We start from the raw sequence: 19,529 nt of genomic DNA, 5'->3' as shown, positions 1-19,529 counted from the left end.
TAAGTTGTTAAGAAATGGAAAATGGGCGAGTCCAGTGACTCCAGAGAAATACACAGGCTGAGAAAGGATAAATCTGTCCTAAATTACCAAATCAGCCTCTCACACTGAGGCTTTTTTTTATAGTCTATAGACTCTGCTGTAATCTCTCCTGGGTAGCTTCCTTCTGACCTTGCTTCAGCCAAAGTCAGTTTGAAGTAACTGGGAGGAATCTCATATTTCTGAGTGATTACTCTGTGCTAGGTGCTTTGCTGGGCATTTTCACAAAAGTCCCCTCCTTTAATTCCTGTAAGCATTTCTGTTTGGGGGCTCATCAGACAAGATAGAGAGATTATGTGACTTGCTCCTGGCTGCCAGCTTCTTAGAGGTAAAGATAGGATTTGAACTGAGAGCAGATGAAGCCACAGCCAGCAATGGTGAACCATGATGATGAAGAGCCTTGCTTAGACCTTCATTCCTTAAGAGGAACAAACAAATTGTAGTAAACAGGTGTTTTGTGGACAAAGATTGGTGTAATTGTGTGTGTTTGTGTGCATGTTAATATGTGCTTTTTAAATTAAAAAAGAGAAAGGGATAAATATATACAGTGATAAACAACCATTCAGTTTTTAAAAAATACTGAATTTATACAAAAGTATATCCTGTAGTGTTAGAGCAATATTGTTCATATTAAAACATGAGTCATTATACCTTATGAATAAAAAATGATTATCACCTGATACAAAGCTATGATTACATCCTTAAAATATACTTAAGGAAATCTATAACCCAAATATGCTTTCTAAATACATTTTTAAAGTTTTGTATTAACGGACTCTACAGAGATAATTGCATTCCACTTTTTTTTGTTTGCTTGTTTGTTTTTTGGTACCGGGGATCGAACTTGGGTCTTTGCGCTTTCGAGGCAGGCAGCGAACCACTGAGCTAAATCCCCGGCCCCCATCCCACTTTTTTTTTAAGGTTAACTAGAAAGAAAGGGTGATTAAAGCAAGGAACTCCATTAGTATTTCAGTATACTACCATCTCTGTATTTAAAAGTAGACTAATTTTCCAGCAGTGAATAACAGGACCATGTCATTCTCAACCCTCACAGCTTTCACTCCATCCTGGTGTCTGCCCTGGAGGTATGGACTCTGGCTGTAACACTCAGGTCTGTATCAGCCAGCCTCTACCCCAACCCCCCTGTAAGTCTAAATTTAGTCAGAAAAGGTTATGCCTGGAAGGGACTTTGGAGACCATCAAATCCAACCCCTCAGTGCAGAGACAAGCAAATTAAGTCCCAGAGAAGCCAACCGGCTTGCCCAGTCACACAGTAAAGTGGCACCTGATTTAAATGGATAAGTCTTTGTTCCTATGTCAGTGATGTTTCCTCTGGATTGGCAGTGCTGGAAGGAGGCACAGTGAGCCACTGGGAGAAAGTCAAGAAGCAGGTCTCTTCTGTACCCCCGGCTGGGCAGGATGCTCAGATACCCTAAGCACTATGCTGAGCTGGCTGGAGTGGGGGCAGGGGCCCCAAGAACCTCACCTCCTCCTCCCGGAGTTTCTGCTTCCTCTTCTCTTCCACAGCAGCCCTCTTCTGGTCCTCCCGCTGCCGCTGTTCTTCCAGTTTTCGCCATCGCTCCTCAATTTGCTTTTCATACTGGAGCTTGGCTCTTTTCTGTTTTTCTAGGATCTGCTGTTCCCGGGCAGCTGGAGAAGGAAAGCAGAATAGAGGTGTCATCCAGAGCAACCCATCTGGTTTGGATTAAGACAAAAACACAGAGAGTGGAGACCAAAACAAGTCTGGTGAGATCCTTGGATATAATGATTGAGATCCAGGATTGTGGCACCTCTGACACTAGCTGGCTGACCCTGGGCATGTTAACCATGTAGTATCTCTGCCTCGGTTTCCTCCCCTGTGAAGTGTGGACAGTCGTGTTTACTACATCACAATATAGTAAAGACTAAATGAGACAGTGCACATAAAGTACAAACACAGTAAGTAACCCCACACACAAGAGCTATGACTTATTACTATCATTTAGTCATACTTTATATACAATGGCTAACCCATACACCCACTTGAGAAATTATAGTTTTAAGGGGACATTCTTTAAAAAGCATGTTAATGGTGCTCGTACCAAGCATCGGATATTGATATGGACAAAGGGTTAAAATACATGACTGAGACTGGTAATCCCACTGCAACGTTTACTAAGAGGCCCTTAACTCTACCTGACCAAAGGTTCCCTGGAGGAGATAGATGATGCCACAGCTGCCCGGTGGGTGGCCAAGCAAGGACCAGAAAGCTCCTTGTTTACCTCAGTTCAATGGGCAATCATAAGCTACCTACCTCATGACACCCTTAGAGAACACCCTGTTGTACTTATCTGTCTACAGCTCTCAAGAAGTAAGACAGCCTTTCTCAACTGGGGCATCCTGTTCTAAAATGATTTAAGTGCTGATTTTCTCAGTTCTCCCAAGGATAGCCCTTCTAAATGCTCAAAGGGGAAGCTGAATGAGTAAACACAGCAGACACCTAAGGGCATCAGGACTTGCCAAGGATTCTCTTTCTTCACCATCATGTCTGCAGCCCCTACCACGATGGCTAGGACACAGCACAGGTTCAGTGTTTGCTAAGTGAGGGAGTGGACTGTTCAGCAAATTATGCAGTGTTTATTAACATGCCAGCAGACCTGTGGGTTTACTCTCAATTCTTCATGTTTAACTTATAATTGTTTTAATTCTCTTCCCATTCATTCACATCGATTTCTACGGACATCTAGAAAGACACTACCCCATATCTCCACTTTCTTGGACCTAAACAGCCAAAGTGTACAACTCACCCAGACATTTTTCTCTTTCTTCTCGTCTCTCTTTGGCTAGTCTTTGCCTCTCATCTGATTTTAAAAATCCATCCATGCCTATAGAAGAGAAAACAAAATGATACTTAGTTTTTCACTCTTTCTCTATTTGCTGAACACTAGAGGCAGCTGGGCATACACCCTGGGTCTGGCCACTGGCATGTTAACCATTGCCATCACTTATCTAAAGGAAAGCCGATCTGGGCCGGGGATTTAGCTCAGTGGTTCCGGCGCCCGCCTTGCAAGCGCAAGGTCCTGAGTTCCATCCCTGGTACCAAAAAAAAAATAAATAAAGGAAAGCCGATCTATCACTCCCCAACACACATATGCAGCCAGGCCCCAACAGCTGAAAGGAAACAGCCACAGCTTCCATGTGCACCTGCAAAGTGGTACGGACATCAGCCCAAGAGGACACAGCCCTTTCTGTAGGCTTTTGTCACAGGCCTGACCCGGGAGAGGTCAAAGTTACGGTGAGTGACAGAGAGCAATGGCTATATGCAGAGAAGCTCACCAGGGCTCTTCTAGTCCAGCTCCCAGGCCTGAGGACAGGGACACTTGGGGGAGAAGAGAAGCACAAAAGTGCACATGGTTTTTGATACAGACTATTACACAGGTCGTGAACATTTTACTTTCTGAAAGGAGCCAAATGCTGAGGGACACATACAAGCTCTTCAGGGAGGGGGTCTTCTTTGGAGCCTCTGTGAAATTCCACACTCAAGTTTGATTTCAGTTCTGCCAAGTTTGCGTTGATGTCAATTTAGCATCTCAGAACCAAAGAAGAAAAGATATAATGTAATCCTGTATACTTATCTTTCAAATATCTACAATCAATAAGAGAACAAATGACAGCTCTCCCAGAAATGTCCAGGAAATATCCCTGGAGGCGTGCATCTCCACCTAATCCCTACAGGACCCTAAAGGGTTTTCTAAATTAAACTAAATGGATCTTCACAGTTGTTTTAAGGCTAGAAATAAATTATTACATTCTGTTACAACTGGTTGTTCGTACTAGCAACATAATGTTGAAGCACCCCCTTCCGAAGGAACTGGCTTCAGTGCTAATGCAACCATATTCACATCCCCAGCACATGGACCTTCCTCTCTGAGAGCATCACACTGGCTTCATAAGATGCCCTGCTGCCATGGAACCTGTGCTCCTTCCAGAGAGGATTTTGCCACCTGGTGTCCAGGAGAGAGGCCCAGAAGCCTGGCCTGCAGTGTAGGCAGTGGAAATGTGGCCGGAGAATGATGTGACAAACTCTGGGTTGTCACGGTTCCCCCCATGTTTCTAGTTTTGCAGGCTGTATTATATATCTGGGATACTAAAGCTCAAGAGAAAAGTACTAGAAAATCAACCTTGGACTACAAGTGCCATCTTCCATATTTCTTCAGTCAATTGTTAATTGTTTTGAGGTTACCATGGGTATGAATATCACCATGAATTTAAAGGCCAATTACTTACCTCATTCTAGGTCCCCATATGCTGACTCTAAACTCTCTTTCCAACATGACGGCACCACTGGCCTTTCTCCCGCATACCTTCTGGCTTGCACTGCTCCTTCTTCCATTACCTGCCTCCCTCATCACCTGTTAAAACCCCACAGTTCCCCAGACCCATGATATCCTGTGCCCCCACACAGTTTGCTAAGCCCTTATTTGATTCTCCTTTCCTGCAGAAATCTCTGCAACTCAGTCTCCCCTGGTAGGCCCTAGAGCCGTGTGTAACTGACATAGCCTTGGGTCTGCTCAACTCTGGCTTTAGAGCCCCTCACCTGGTAGCTCTGATATACAATGCTCCAAAGGCCAGCATGAAGTTAATGGCAGGGGAGCAGCGAGAGAAAATCAGGTTTCTACTACCTTGACCTCAAGACTTTCATTAGTATGAATTTGTTCTGTATGAAAATCTACTAAAGAAAAGCCTAGCGCTCCTGAACAGATGCTTCCCTCAGTATCCACACCAACCTGCCCACCCAAGCAGGACCTGAACCTTGCTCTGTACTGCCCTTGCCACCTTCTTGGTAGTAATGGGGCTGCCCCAGATCTAAGGTAATCTTGAGAACTGCTGAGAGGGGAGAGAGGGGAGAGGGGGAGAGCGGGGGAGAGAGGGGAAGGGAGGGAGGGGGGAGAGCCAAGAACATCAAACTGTCCACATCACCTTAAAGTTTTTTTACAAATTAATTTTATTGGTACATTTTAGGTATATAATATAATGACATTCATCATTGGGAATTTGCACCTTTACATAATCTCTCTTGGTTTTTATTTTTCCCCCTTCCCCTCCCCTCCCTTCAACCCCTCCATCCCTCCCTATTTACAAAGACTTTGTTTCCATTTTCTCATATTCATTCCATTCCCTTCTTTCCTTTCTCCTACCCTTCCCACTTCCCCTTCCCCTTTGTGCCTTTTCTTCCCATTTCACATCATCTATTATACCTTTTAGTCCTTATTTACACTTTCAGTTTCTCACACCAGAGAAACTATTTGGTATTTACATGTGTGTCCTATTTATTTCACTTAAAAGAGTATCATCTCAATGTGCATCCATTTAGCTATAAACGTCTCTAATTTCTCATTCTTTATGGCTGAGTAGTACTCCATTTTATTTTTAAAAACCCACACATTTTCTTTATCCAGTCTCCAGTTGATGGGGAATTGGGCTGCTTCCAAGTTTTAGCTATTACAAATTGTGCTGCTTTGAACATGGGTGCACATATATCACTGTGGTATGATTCTTTTAATTTTGGGGGGAAGATACCCAGCAGGGGAATAGCTGGGTCAAATGGGACCTCTAGCCCTAGTTCTCTGAGGTATCTCCATACTGATTTCCACAGTGGTTGCACCTGTCTACACTCCCACCAGCAGTGGAGCAGGGTTCCTCTTTCCCCACAGCCCCTCCAGGATTTGTTATTGGTTGATTTCATGATAGCAGCCATTCTTTCTGGGGTGAGGTGGAATCTCAGCATTGTTTTCATTTGCATCTCTCAAATGACCAGTGATGTTGAACATTTTTTCATATGTTTATTTGCTATTTCTACTTCTTTGTCTTAGAAATGTCTGTTCATTTCAGATGCCCATTTTTGGATTGGGTCTTTAAATTTGGGATATCTGATTTTTTGAAGTTCTTTACAGATTCTAGATAGCAGACCTCTGTCTAAGGAACAGCAGGTGAAAATTTTGTCCCACATTGTGGGTTGTCTCTTCACACAGTTGGTGGTTTCTCTTGCTGTCCAGAAGCTCTTTAATAAGAAGAGATCCCACTTGTTGATTGTGCTAGTTCACAAGCAACTGAGGTTTTGTTCATAAAATCTTTTCCTACACCAATGTCTTCAAGAATTCGATCTAATCTCTGTTCCAGCCGGTTCAGGGTTTCTGTTTTAATATTTAGGTCTTTAACCATTTTGATTTTAGTTTAGTGCATGGTAAGAGATATAGGTCTAGTTTTAATCTTTGGCAAGTTGAAGCCCAATTTTTCCAGCACCATTTATTAAAGAGGCTATCTTTCCTCCAGTGAGAGTATTTGGCTCCTTTGTCAAAGATGAGATGGCTGAGTGTGTCTGAAGTTGTTTCTGCATCTTCTAATCTGTTCCACTGGTCCTCGGGTCTGTTTCTTTGCCAGTACCATGCTGTTTTTATCATAGTAGCTTTGCAATATAGTTTCAAGTTGGGGGTTGTGATATCCCCTGCCATATCTCTGTTTTAGAATTGCTTTTGCTATTCTGGGTCTCTTCTTGCTCCAAATGAATTTTTGGATTGTTTTCTCAAGGTCTATGAAGTATGGTGCTGGGATTTCAATTGGGATTGCATTGAATCTATATAGCAGTTTTGGAAGTATGGTCATCTTCACTATGTTGATCCTTCCTACCCAGGAGCAGGGGATGTCTTTCCATTTTCTGATGTCATCTTCAATCTCTCTTTTCAGAGTGCTATAGTTTTCAGAGAAGAGGTCTTTGATTTCTTTTGCTAGGCTGATTCCTAGGTATTTCAGTTTTTTGGATGCTATTGTGAAAGGAATTATTTGCCCTATTTCTCTCTCAGTGAGTTTGTTGTTCGTGTAGAGGAAAGCTATTGATTTTTGTGTGTTGACCTTGTATCTAGCTATTTTACTGAATTTGATTATTAAGTCTAGAAGACTTTGGGTGGAGTTCTTGGGATCTTCTATGCAGAGTATCATGTCATCTGCAAATAATGACAATTTTTTTGGGGGGGGTACCGGGGATCGAACTCAGGTCCTTGCGCTTGCGCAGCAGGCGGCGAAACCACTGAGCTAAATCCCTGGCCCCAAATAATGACAATTTAACTTCTTCATTTCCTATCTTTGTTTTATTTTTTTCTCTTTTATTTATTTATTTATTTATTTATTTATTTATTTAAATTTTTTTCTCTTGTATAATTGCTGTGGCTAATGTTTCCAGAACTATATTGAAGAGGAGTGGTGATAGTGGAAATCCTTGTCTTGTTCCTGATTTGAGCATGAAAGATTTCAGTTTTTGACCATTTAGCATGATATTGGCTGTTCGTTTTTCATAGATGGCTTTTATTAGATTTAGGTAGAGTCCATCTATTCCAATTTTTTGTAGGGTTTTTAAATCATAAATGCGTGTTGGATTTTGTCAAATGTTTTTTCTGCATCTAGTGAGATGATCATGTTTTTGTTCTTGGCTCTAATGATATAGTGTATTACATTGACTGATTTGCAAATGTTGAGCCACCCATGCATCCCTGCGATGAATCCCATTTGGTCAGGGTGTATGATCTTCTTGATGACCCTCTGGATTCTATTTGTCAGTATCTTATTAAGGATTTTTGCATCTATGTTCATTAGTGAGATTGGCCTATAGTTCTCGTTTTCGGTTGGGTCTTTCTCTGCTTTGGGGATCAAGGTGATGCTTGCTTCCAGGAATGAATTTGGGAGTATTGCTTCCCTTTCAATTTCATTGAAGAGTTTAAACAGTACTGGCAGTAGTTCCTCTCTAAATGTCTTGTAGGATTCAGCAGTGAAGTCATCAGGACCCAGGCTTAGTTGGTAAGTTTTTAATTACATTTTCAATTTCATTGGTTGATATTGGGTTGCTTAGAATTTTTAGGTCTTCTTCGTTCAACTTTGGTAATTCCTATGTGTCTAGGAATCTGTCCATTTCTTCTGTGTTTTCCATCTTATTGGTGTACAGGTTCTTGAAGTAGGTACTGATGATCCTCTGGATTTCTGCTGGGTCCATTGTAATTTCATCCTTTTCATTCCCAGTTGCATGCATTTAGGCCTTTTCTTTCCTTTTTCTGATAAGGTTGGCTAAGGGTTTGTCAATTTTGTCGATTCTTTCGAAGAACCAACTCTTGGCTTCATTGACTTTTTGTATTGTTCTCTTAGTCTCCATTGCATTGATTTCTGCTCTGATCTTTATAATTTCCTCCCTTGTAGGAGCTTTGGGTTTGTCTTGCTCTTCTTTTTCTAGAAGCTTGAAGTTCAGCATCAGGTTGTTTAATTGGGCTTGCTCTGTTTTCCTAATGTGAGTAGTTACTGCTATAAATTTCCCTCGTAAGACTGCTTTCATTGTGTCCCACAGATTCTGATATGTTGTATTGTTATTGTCATTTAATTGTAGGAACTGTATGATTTCTTCTTTAATTTCCTCTGTGACCCATTGGTTATTCAGAACTGTGTTGTTCAATTTCCATGTGTTTATGAAATTCTTGAGGCTTCTTTTGCTATTGATCTCCAATTTCATTGCACTATGGTCTTCACTTCCTTTGCACTTACTTAAACATGTTCTATGAGCAAACATGTGGTCTATTTTGGAGAAAAGACCTGTGTGCAGCTGAAAAGAATGTGCATTCTGATTTTGTGGGGTGGAACACTCTGTAAAGATCTGTTAAGTTCATCTGTTTAAGAGTTTGAGTTCTAGTATTTCATTGCTTATTTTTTGTCTAGTTGATCTATTTGTGACAGTGGGGTATTGAGGTCCCCCACTACACTGTATTAGTGCTTATTTGATTTTTTCATGCCTGTTACTATTTGTTTTATATAGTTGGGTGCACTACTGTTTGGTACATATATATTTTTTTCTTTGGTGCTGGGGATCGAACTCAGGTCCTTGTGCTTGCACAGCAGGCAGCAAAACCACTGAGCTAAATCCCTGGCCCCTGGTACATATATGTTTATGACTGTCATCTCTTCCTCTTGGATTTTTCCCTTTAAAAGGATGTAGTGTCCTTCTTTGTCTCTCTTAATCAGTGTTGGTTTGAAATCCATTTGATCTGCATAGAGGATAGCTACCCCTGCTTTTTGGGGGGGGTTCCTGTCACATGAAGTATTGTTTTCCACCCTTTAACTTTCAGTCTACGAGTTTGTGAACTAAGTGTGTGTGTGTGTGTGTGTGTGTGTGTGTGTGTGTGTGTGTTTGGTACCAGGGATCGAACTCGGGACCTTGGACTTACGAGGCAGGCGGTGGAACCCGAGCTAAATCCCCGCCCCCTAAGTGTGTTTCTTGTATGTAGCATATTGTTGGATCTTGCTTCTTGATCCATTCTGCCAGTCTATTTCTTTTGACTGGTGAATTGAGACCATTAACATTGATGGTTGTAACTGATACGTATTGACTTACCATTGTCATGACTTTTTCTTTTTGTTGGATTTATTGCTTTGCCTCTAATTTCTTGTTGTGCCTGAAGGATTCATTCTGCTGGGCTTCCTGGGCTTGGGATCCTCATTGTCTTTTCCTAGGATATTGTCTAAAATTTTCTGGAGTGCTGGTTTGGTATTCATGAAGTTCCTAAGGTGCTCTTTGTCATGAAAGTATCTTATTGCTCCATCAATTTTGAAAGAGAGTTTTGCAGGGTACATCAATCTGGGTTGGAGGCTGTTTTCCTTTAGGGCTTGAAATGTGTTACTCCCAGCTCTTCTTGCCTTGAGGGTTTGCGTTGAGAAGTCTGCTGTGATTCTGATGGGCTTTCCTTTGTATGTGGTTTGTTTCTGTTTTCCAACTGCTTGTAGAATTTTGTTCTTCTGTTGGATTTCTGGAACCTTAACTATTATATGCTCATGTGTAGATGTTTTTTGATTAAGGCTAGTTGGAGTCCTACGTGCCTCACTTATCTGTATGTCAAGTTCTTTTCCCCTGCTTGGGAAGGTTTCTGCCATCACTTCTGTGAACAGTTCTTTTTAATGTGGTCTGCACTCTCTCCTGTTCTTTATTGAGTCTGATCAGTCTTATGTTATTCTTCTTTGCATCATCTAGCAGCTGCTGGACTATTTTAAAGAAATTTTTCTTTTCCTGGTCACTAATTGCAATCTTATCTTCTATGTCTGAAATTCTGTCCTCACATTTGCTCATTCTGCTTCGTAAACTTTCAATGGAGTTTTTAATCTCCTGGAAATCTGTTTGCATCTGTTTTATGGATTCCATTTGTTTCCTATGTTGGGATTCCATCATGTTCCTCAGGTCCTCTATTTTTTTATCTGTGTCCTCTCTAGATTTATTAAGCATGTCTTGCACTATGAGCACAATCTCTGCTGTTATCTGTGAAATTATTTCTGATTTCATTTTTTCCAGATCCTCTTTTGTTGCCAGTTCAGGGAGTCCAGGTGGTTGAGCATCAGACTGTTCTATTTAGTTTCCCTTTGGGGCTGCTTTAGGTGATCTGGAAGTCTGTTTTTGATACTTGTTTATGTGTCTTCTCATTTCAACTGGAGTGGGGTGGTGGGGTACTGCTGGCGCCCCCACCGCTCACCTCAGCACTGGGGGGGGGTGGTACTGTGGCCTGGAAGTTTCACCTCCCCTGCACTGGGGGTGGCTCTGCTCCTCGGCTCTGGGGGCCATGGTCATCACCTTAAAGTTTTACAAAACTGGTTGTTCCAGGGACATGCACGGTCTTAGCCTGCCCCCTTGTGGGCACATGCAAGAATCACACCTTAAATCATTCCTCTCCAAAAAAACCTTTATCTTGCTTATAGTCATCACTACCAGCATCATAACAGGAGATGATAAATCAAGCAGTTATTATGAACCAAGTGCACTGCTGAAATTTACTGGGCCCAACTACCCTAGGATGGCAGACACTATTACAATCCTCATCCTATAGGTGCAGAAAGAAAGGCACAGAGAAATTAATCAACTTTTCCTAGGTCCCACTGTCAGAAGTGGAAAAAGCAGATTCCAAAGCAAGAATCTGACTCCAAAAACCCATGTTCTCAATTATTGCTTTTGCAAAGAAGGAAATGTAACGTCTTGATCTTGGTGCTGTGACACAGTGATGTGTACAGGGAACAAATCCTTTCCTGGTACCAAGAATGAGGCTGCAAATCTGTGGAGCAGAAGTGAGAGTCAAACTCATCAGAGAAGTGCTTGTGAGCCAAGCACTGGCCCAGCTGAGTACAGATATGGCAACTGTCCAGATAAGATAGTTATGTTTCCTCCTCAAACTGATGATTGGAAATGTATACTCAACAGTGATACCGAGTGGGAAATGGGGGTGTCCAGAGGACCCTGAGGACAACCGTAGGCTTCTCCCCCCTTATGCCAAGCAATTCAGCTTTGCCCCACAGCAGGGGGTAGAGTGACTCAAACAGCCCAATGAGGGTTACCTGCAATCTCTGTGCTGTCCATTTGGCAGCCACAAGCAATGCGTGGATATTTAGATTTAAAATAATCAAAATTAGGTACAAGTTCACTTCCTCAGTCACAATACACATATTTCAGGTGCTCAACAGCCACATGTGGCTGGTGGGTACCTTACTGCATAGAGTTGAATGAGATGCCTGGCAGCTCACTCCTGTCATTCTCTTCCTTCACAGTTAGGTGTTCTGGAGCAGATGTGGAAAAGCAAGATCTGAGAGTTCAGTTAGAGTTCACTTCTGCTGGGTAAGTTTGAGGCTGGGTATCTTCCCTTCCTCTACATAGCATGTGTCAAGCAGATTGTCTAAGAACATCCTTTGAAAGAGAAAAGCCAGGCTGAGAGAGGGAGAGGGGGGGAGAGAGAGAGAGAGAGAGAGAGAGAGAGAGAGAGAGAGAGAGAGAGAGAGAACGAACCATATAATTAAACTTGCATATCCAGGTTCTATTCTCTGAATATCCATGATGCTCCAAAGGCTGCTGAGAGGCATTCTGGGCTCATCCCAAGGCAAGGAGGGGTGGAGCACAAACCAGACGGCATGGACTTGATCAGTTATTACCTCTACCACAACACAGCCAAATTTAAACTAGAGGAACTCTGGTAAACTATCATGAACACTAATACCAGGGGATGCCTTTTAAAGATGTAACATAATCAAGAGTTGACACTGAATTCAGTTCTAAAAGGAAGCCTTTCTGTGTAGCCTAAAATCCAAGTTTTAATTTTCCTACCCAATCATCCCTTATCCCACATGCCCTATATGTGTACATTTATTGTCTCACTCTTTATTTAAACCAGGGACCCAATTTTATCTTTGAACCCCATGAGAACAGATGGAGAACAGATTCCTGCTGGCCAGGGATTGAGGAAGCAGGGGCAAGAGGAAGTGGGTAAGATATAAAGGGCATCATGAGGGGTCTCTATGGTAATGGTTCATAATTTTGCCTGAATCAATTTTTTAAAAATTGGATGTGATATTACTGTAAGGTTTTGCAAGATATTACCATGGGAAGAAACTGGGTATAGAGTACATGGGATCTCTTGAATATACATATATATATTTTTTTGGGAGGGGGTACCGGGGATTGAACTCAGGACCTTGTACTTGCAAAGCAGGTGGCGGAAGCACTGAGCTAAATCCCCAGCTCCAATAATATATATATATATATATATATATATATATATATATATATATTTTTTTTTTTTTTTTTAGACAGAATCTTATCATGTATACCAGGTTGGCCTCGAACCTACTATGTAACTCAGGCTGGTCTCGAATATCTTCTTGCCTCAGCCTTTAAATTCTGGGACTACAGGTATGTGCCACCATGCCTGGCTCTCTGTACTATTTCTTATACCTACAAGTAAATCAACAATGACCCCAAAATACAAACGTTTAATTACATAGAAAACAACTTTGGCCCAAGGGTGAAGCCCTGGGAGGAACCAAAAGACAAAGAGGCATCAGGGAACACCCTAACTGAGGGAGTTTACTGAGGAAAAGGACAAAAGTACTCATGTCAGAACCACCCCTGTTCCATCTTGATCCCAGGGCAACAGCATTCAGGTAAATGTGCACCTCTGGGACAGAAGCCTTTTTCTAGGCAACTCATAACTATGGGAAATTAAAAACGAATTCTAAGTAGCCAAACAACAATTTTATGTTAACAGAACTGCATAATATTGCACACTCCACTGATGTGCTGTTGCTTGGAATAACTTTCCGTTATCTTTGGGCTGCAGCAACACATTTTTAAAGGCTAATTTTTAAATGAATTTTACTAGCCTGAAGCACTGTCCTACTAGAATATTAATGAGCTGATATTAGTCAATTACTCACAGTACTGGTAAGAATCATAATTAAAATACAAAGTTTTTTGTTTTTTTTTTTTGGTACCTGGGATCGAAACTCCGGTCCTTGTGCTTGTGCAGCAGGTGGCGAAAGCATTGAGCTTAAATCTCCGGCCCAAAGTTTTTTTTTTTTTTTGGTTACCAGGGATGGAACTCAGAACCTTGTGCTTGCAAGGCAGGCAGCAGAACCACTGAGCTAAATCCCCGGCCCCAAAATACAAAGTTTTTAAGGGAAGCCAGCTGTTTGACTTTAAAAAATTAATTGCATTAAGTAAATTTTAAAATAACCTTCCCAATTATACTCATATCTGTGCAAGCAGAATGTCCACGAAAAAAGAAAGAAAACCAGGGGTGAAGAGCTCATGTAACAGGAAGGCCAATGGGAGCCACCTACCTCCTCTGGGGAGTCCTCTTTGATCCCTTTGGGAATGGCCAGCACCCTTCACTCTGCAGGCCTGATGAGTACTGACTTTTTCCCACTTCAGGGGTGACTATGATTTGTATTGCAATGACCTATGTAAGTACATGGACACTACACTACTGCTTCTCAACTTCGGCTACATAGTGTAATCACCTGGGGAGCTTTAAAAGAAACTATATAGATGCCTGGGTTCCTTCCAGATTCTGGTCCCATCATTCTCAAGTGTGGCCTGGGCTTTGATGCTCTAAAAGCTCCCCATAGGATTCAAATGTATAGCCAGGTCTCCAAACCCCAGAACATGCATCAGTACCATCTGGAGAGCTTGTGAAAGCAGATTGCAGGATGTCATTTCCCTGGTTTCTGATGAAGGGGTGCCAGGTGAGACAGGGTCTGCCTTTCTAACATGCTCCCAGTGAGTCCAATGCCTTGAACTTGCAGTGATCCTCTGCCTTAGCCTTCCTAGTGCTGGGATTATAGGGCTATGCCACCATGCCTGGCAGAACTGCTGTTCTTGACTATGCTGACTCTAGAGAGTAATAATGCTCTGCCCATGGCTCCCCTCTATATGTCCTGATCGCAGCAGAGTGGGCCCCTAAACATGTCTGCACAAGTGACAGACCACCTGCCCCCAGCCCGCTTGGCACTTACCTTTGCTAAGGTTCTTACTGGCCCACATTGTACTGCCTGGGTCTGTTCATTTGACCCTTGCCCTCTAAGCTCTTGTTTTATCTCTTAATTCTCAGCACCTTACAGATGGGAGGTACTCAAAGTTGTTGAATGAATAAGCCATGAATATTATGCCTCACTGATGAAAATTTCCCCACCTGTACAGCATTTCAACCTCATGTCAGAATTGTCCACAAAAACAACCAACATTTTTAAGCATCTTATACCCATCATCCTTTAGAATTGTGGAGGGGATATAAAGGTAAAGAAAGGAAGGCTGCTTCCCCCACTGCTTCCCATGGCCCAACAGAGGGCAGGAAGGGAGGGGGGGGCAGGGAGAAGGAGAAATCTTTCCTCTAAATTTCATCAGTGCTATTTCTCACAGTCCTTTTCCCTTGTTGCTTCACACTGGTTCCTTCCTTCTCTCCTTGGAGATCCTCAAGCTCAAGAAGTTTCACCTCCATGGGCCCTCTCTCACTGCACTCATCTTTCCAGTCTACCAACCTGGATATAAGCTTCTTTTTATTTTCTTGGTGCTGGGATCTGAGCCTGAGACCTTGTACATGCTAGGTATGCATTCTACCACTAAGCTATAACCCCACCCAGGATTTAAGCTTCTTAAGGGCAGGATCTGTGTCTCATTTCATCTTGCAGCCCCCAAAGGGGCTAGCACAGTATTTTGTACACAGTAAGCACTCAAAACATGTAGAGTTAGTGAAAGGAAAGAATATATACTGAACATTTATTGTGTGCCAAACCCACAATCATGTGACAGTACCAGGATGTAATGGTTTATATCTAGATGTCCCCCCTATGCCTCATGCGACTATAGGCAGGGCTTTGGGGAAGTGACTGGATTATGGGAGTTTATAGTCAAATGTGCTATTAGGAGGTAGGGAATGAAAGCGGTTGGGAATATTGTGAACCCTCCCTGGTTCCCCCTTTAACTCTCTGCACCTGAATGCCATGACATGCTCAGCTTTCCTCCACCCAGGCCCTTGCACCATGCCTTCCTGCCTTGGAACCAGCCAACTATGGACTGAAAAAGTGAGCCAAAATAAACCTCTCCTCCTTTAAATTATGGGTGTTGGGTACTGTGTCCCAGTGATGAGAAAGTGACTAAGACACAGGACAAGGATAGCCTCTGTATGACCCAACCCTCTTATTTAACCTTTCAAAGCTTTAATTTACCATATTTAAAAAGGGATGGTAGGGCTATCTTTGAACACTAGCTCTGGGAATTCACCTTCTTGGAACACAGCACCAGGTTGCCACCATGCTGTGAGAAGGCCAAGCCATGGGTCTCATGGGAAGTGCAGGTCTGGGGGAAGTTGGGGCAAACAGCCACTGTTTACTTATCCCAGCCCAGCCACTTCTGCCACCTAAGAGAGACCCCATATGAGAACCACCCAGCTAAGTTCAGGAAACATACAAAATCTGGAGAAAGAAGGCAGCATTGTACCCTGTTGAGTTTCAAGGTAGTCTGTTACACAGCAGCAGAACCAGGAAACCACTCAACTGACTGACTGGAAGCAAATTAGCTGCACTTTCTGGGCAGCCAGTGCAATGGAGCCAGTTGTTACCCTACTCAGGACTGCTTAGTCTCACCTGGTCGTGGACACTGACCCTCAGCCATGTGCCTTGCTTCTCAGCCAGAACTCCTCTAGTGATTGCTTGTGCTGTTCCCTCAGTCATCACGCCCTAGAAGCAGCTCTCACCATAGACCCCAACCAAGTAGCCCCCACGAACGGCACCAACTGACAAGAAGTAACCACAGTATGGTGCTACTACTCTGCAGAGGCTCACTGTGGTGGTGCGGAAACATGACTCAGAGGACACAAGGGCACATTCAATACCCCTGTGAGGTATAAAGAGTGTGGAAACTTAAATTCACTATGGTGTTTAGAGGTGGGGCCTTTAGGCAGTGATTAGGATTAGAGAAGGTCATGCTGGAGTCATCATGATTGAATCCTGGTGGCTTTTTATGAGGGAGACATACAGACAACAGGTGTGCTTACTGTCTCTTATCCTATGATGCTCTGTGCCACCTTGGATATCACCAGACCGGACTCCTTGACCCTGCACCTTCAGAAGCATGAGCCAAAATAAATCTCTTCTCTTTATAAAGTAGCATGGCTCAGGTATTTACTTATAGTAATAACAAATGGATTCATACAAGGGGTTAAAGCCCTGGAGGATGTACTTCGACTAATGAGACAGGAAGGTGACAAAGAATTGTTTGTCTCTCTTTCGACTAGTGAATTGCTCCGAGTCATAGGTAGCTCAAAGCCTCTCTGCAGCCACTGATTGTACTTGATTGCAAAGTCATGATCAGCTTGATGATGCACCATTTTTTTTTTTGGTACCCGGGATCGAACTTGGGACCTTGCGCTTGCAAAGCAGGTGGCGGCAACACTGAGCTAAATCCCTGGCCCATGCACCATTTTTATTTCTTCTTTCTTCTCTGGCTCATGTTCCTTTGCCCTAACTCTTAGCTCCCTTGGAGCATATCCTTCAATAAGGTACTGCCATGTTTAATTAAAAAAAAGGGAATCCATCCATGAATACTCACAGCAGCATTAGTTATAATAACTACAAAGTAGAAACAATCTCAGTGGCCATCAACTGTTGATTGAATAAAATGTGGTACATCCACACCATGAAATACCATTCAGTGATAAAAATAAAAGGACTGAAGGTGGGGTTTGGGGTGTAGTTCAGTGGTAGAGTGCTCGCCTAGCCTAAGTGAGGCCCTGGGTTCAATCTCCAGCACCATTAAAAAAAGAAAAAGGAAAAAGAAATGAAGGGGGTGGGAAATATTGTAAAGAACTACTAATGGGTTCAGGGTTCTTTTTGGGGTAATAGAAATGTACTATTAGACACTGATGATATTTACACAACATTGTTAATGTACTAAGTGGCATTAAAGTTTGTGTTTCAAAATTGTATGGTACCTTATTATGTGAATTATATTGCAATATAAAAATTTACAAAAACTACATAAAAAACCTTGGAGAGTCCCTCAGCAGAGTTTAAAATCCACAGTCTAGTTAATCTTATCTGTGGTCTTCTTCTAAGTCTCCCAGGTGACTTTCTTTTTCCTCCCAAATATCCAGGTGATATATCTGGTTCCAAATCCAAATATATGCAGTTAATTTGAGTATGCAAAAATCATACATATTTCTGTAAAGGGTCTTGCCAAGAACTTTGTTACATTTTATGAAACTGGAGAGCAAAGAAAAATTCTGTTACTGTTTAAAAAGAGGGGAATGAAAAATTGCCAATAATAATGTATTGTGATGATTACCTAGTTTTATGTGTGTGAAGAACTTTCCTTAGTGGCTATTACTTTTAGGGGGAGGTTATATTTCCAGATTAAAGAAAGGGAAACTAGGGCCGGGGATTTAGCCCGTTGCCTGCCCGGCAAGCGCAAGGAGCCGAGTTCAATCCCTGTACCGAAAAAAAAAGAAAGGAAAACTAAAAAAGTCACGTGGCCCACTCAATGTCATAGGAAGTAGGAGGATTCTCGATATCTCTCTGACCTTTAATCCATTGTGATTTCTCCTAGAATTTGCTGCTCTCTTAGGGGAAGGGAGGTGGGATGAAATTCAGATCAGGGAAGAACAGAAGGTAGAAATTCCAGACAGAGGTAATGTTATATGTAAAAATACACTAGGAAAGACTAAAGCTTGAAATCTCATTGAACTTCAATTTCGTGAGTGGGAACTAAAAATCAATCGACAGCCAGGTGCGGCAGTGCACATCTGTAATCCCAGCACTAGGGAGGCTGAGGCAGGAGAATCACCATGAGTTCAAGGCCAACCTGGGCTACCTAGTGAGCTCAAGGCCAGCCTGAACTGTATAGGGGGACCTTGTCTCAAAAAAAATCCTAAATACATAAATAAATAATTAAAACTTTAAAAAAATAATTTGACAGAACCTAGAACCTCTTTCATTATTGCATGAGGGTATACTGGTTTTGTTCAGAGAGCATCACATATTCCTGTTTCATATTTTTCATTTAAAATCTCAAAACCAATTACAGTCTCATAAGGTCACTAAATTTTCCATTTAAATGTCTTTCAGTGCAAAACTAAATTTCAATCCCCTCCATACCTCAGGATGACTGCTTTAATGCACTGAACTGTAATGAAAACCAACAGCAAGAAATAAAGAAGATTCTTGTATGGTCATGTAATTTTTCCTCAAAATGAAATTCATATCCACTAAAGGCACTTTGAGAACATCAACAAATCAACCTTTAACAGTGTTATTTATAATCAGATTAATCAGACCTTCATACAATGCACAGGAAAGCAAACACTAAAAAATCAATTTAATATATAACTGTCACTTTCAAAATCTGAAATCATGAATTTTCAGGGATCTTGTTGTGTTCACCAGGCAAGACGGGTGTGCTCCTCTTTCCACCAGAAGAGAATTCTTTTATCTTCTTGGCTTCCTGCAATCCTTCCAGCCAACACAGTGGATCAATTCTTGGGCTTTTGTTATGTGGATAAGGAACTGGGTAAAAGGTTTCAAGACTTCAAGAAGTGAGTCAGTCAGTATGGATTAATGTTGACTCTGGAAAGGGGAGCAAATGTTGCACATGAAGGGAAATGAAGGCTGAAAGATGGAAATGAAAGAGAACAAGGGAGGCAACAGACATGCTGAGCTGTCTCTGGGGTGAATTCCAGCTGGGAGTTGAGTGAGGGAAGGGTTTCAAGAGACTCCTGGAAAGTACACCGTGTGTGTGTGTGTGTGTGTGTGTGTGTGTGTGTGTGTGTGTAACTGCTGGAAAAAAACCCCACGGCCTTCTGCACACTAAGCATGTACTCTACCACTGAGGTACACCCAGAGCCCCAGGATATTTACAGCGATACCTTGGTTGTCAAACTCAACTCATTCCAAATTCGTATTCAAACACCAAAGAGTTTGAGAACTGAACATATTTTTTTCCCATAAGAAGTAATGGAAAACCAAATAATTGGTTCGGAGGCCCAAAAATTACACTTATAAATTAATTTTTCCAGGATGAAAAACATGAGAGTTACAACAAAATAGGACTTAGTAGTGACTCACTATCCCTCCCGGATATCTGGTGGGTTCCAATAGTGCAGACCCTGAAAAGAAACCACTCATTC

The 19,529-nt window shown here is 42.1% G+C and overlaps 1 protein-coding gene across 6 annotated transcripts in view; it reads right to left on the bottom strand.

Annotated features, from left to right (window-relative positions):
* Window positions 1–19,529, bottom strand: part of Map7d2 (MAP7 domain containing 2) — a 128,717-nt gene that overhangs the window by 57,475 nt on the left and 51,713 nt on the right. For all 6 annotated transcript variants that reach the window (XM_004866169.4, XM_013066046.3, XM_004866167.4 and 3 more), the window contains exons 2-3: window positions 2,823–2,900; window positions 1,523–1,686 (exon numbers count right to left, since the gene is read on the bottom strand). In XM_004866169.4, coding sequence (XP_004866226.2) covers window positions 1,523–1,686; window positions 2,823–2,900 — 242 coding nt within the window. The remainder of the gene's footprint in view (window positions 1–1,522; window positions 1,687–2,822; window positions 2,901–19,529) is intronic.

The sequence above is a fragment of the Heterocephalus glaber genome, unplaced genomic scaffold, assembly GCF_053883595.1.
Source record: "Heterocephalus glaber isolate CG9 unplaced genomic scaffold, H.glaber_assembly_v1.0 deba00001594, whole genome shotgun sequence".
Lineage (NCBI taxonomy): Eukaryota > Metazoa > Chordata > Mammalia > Rodentia > Bathyergidae > Heterocephalus > Heterocephalus glaber.
This window is presented reverse-complemented; position numbering and strand designations above follow the sequence as displayed.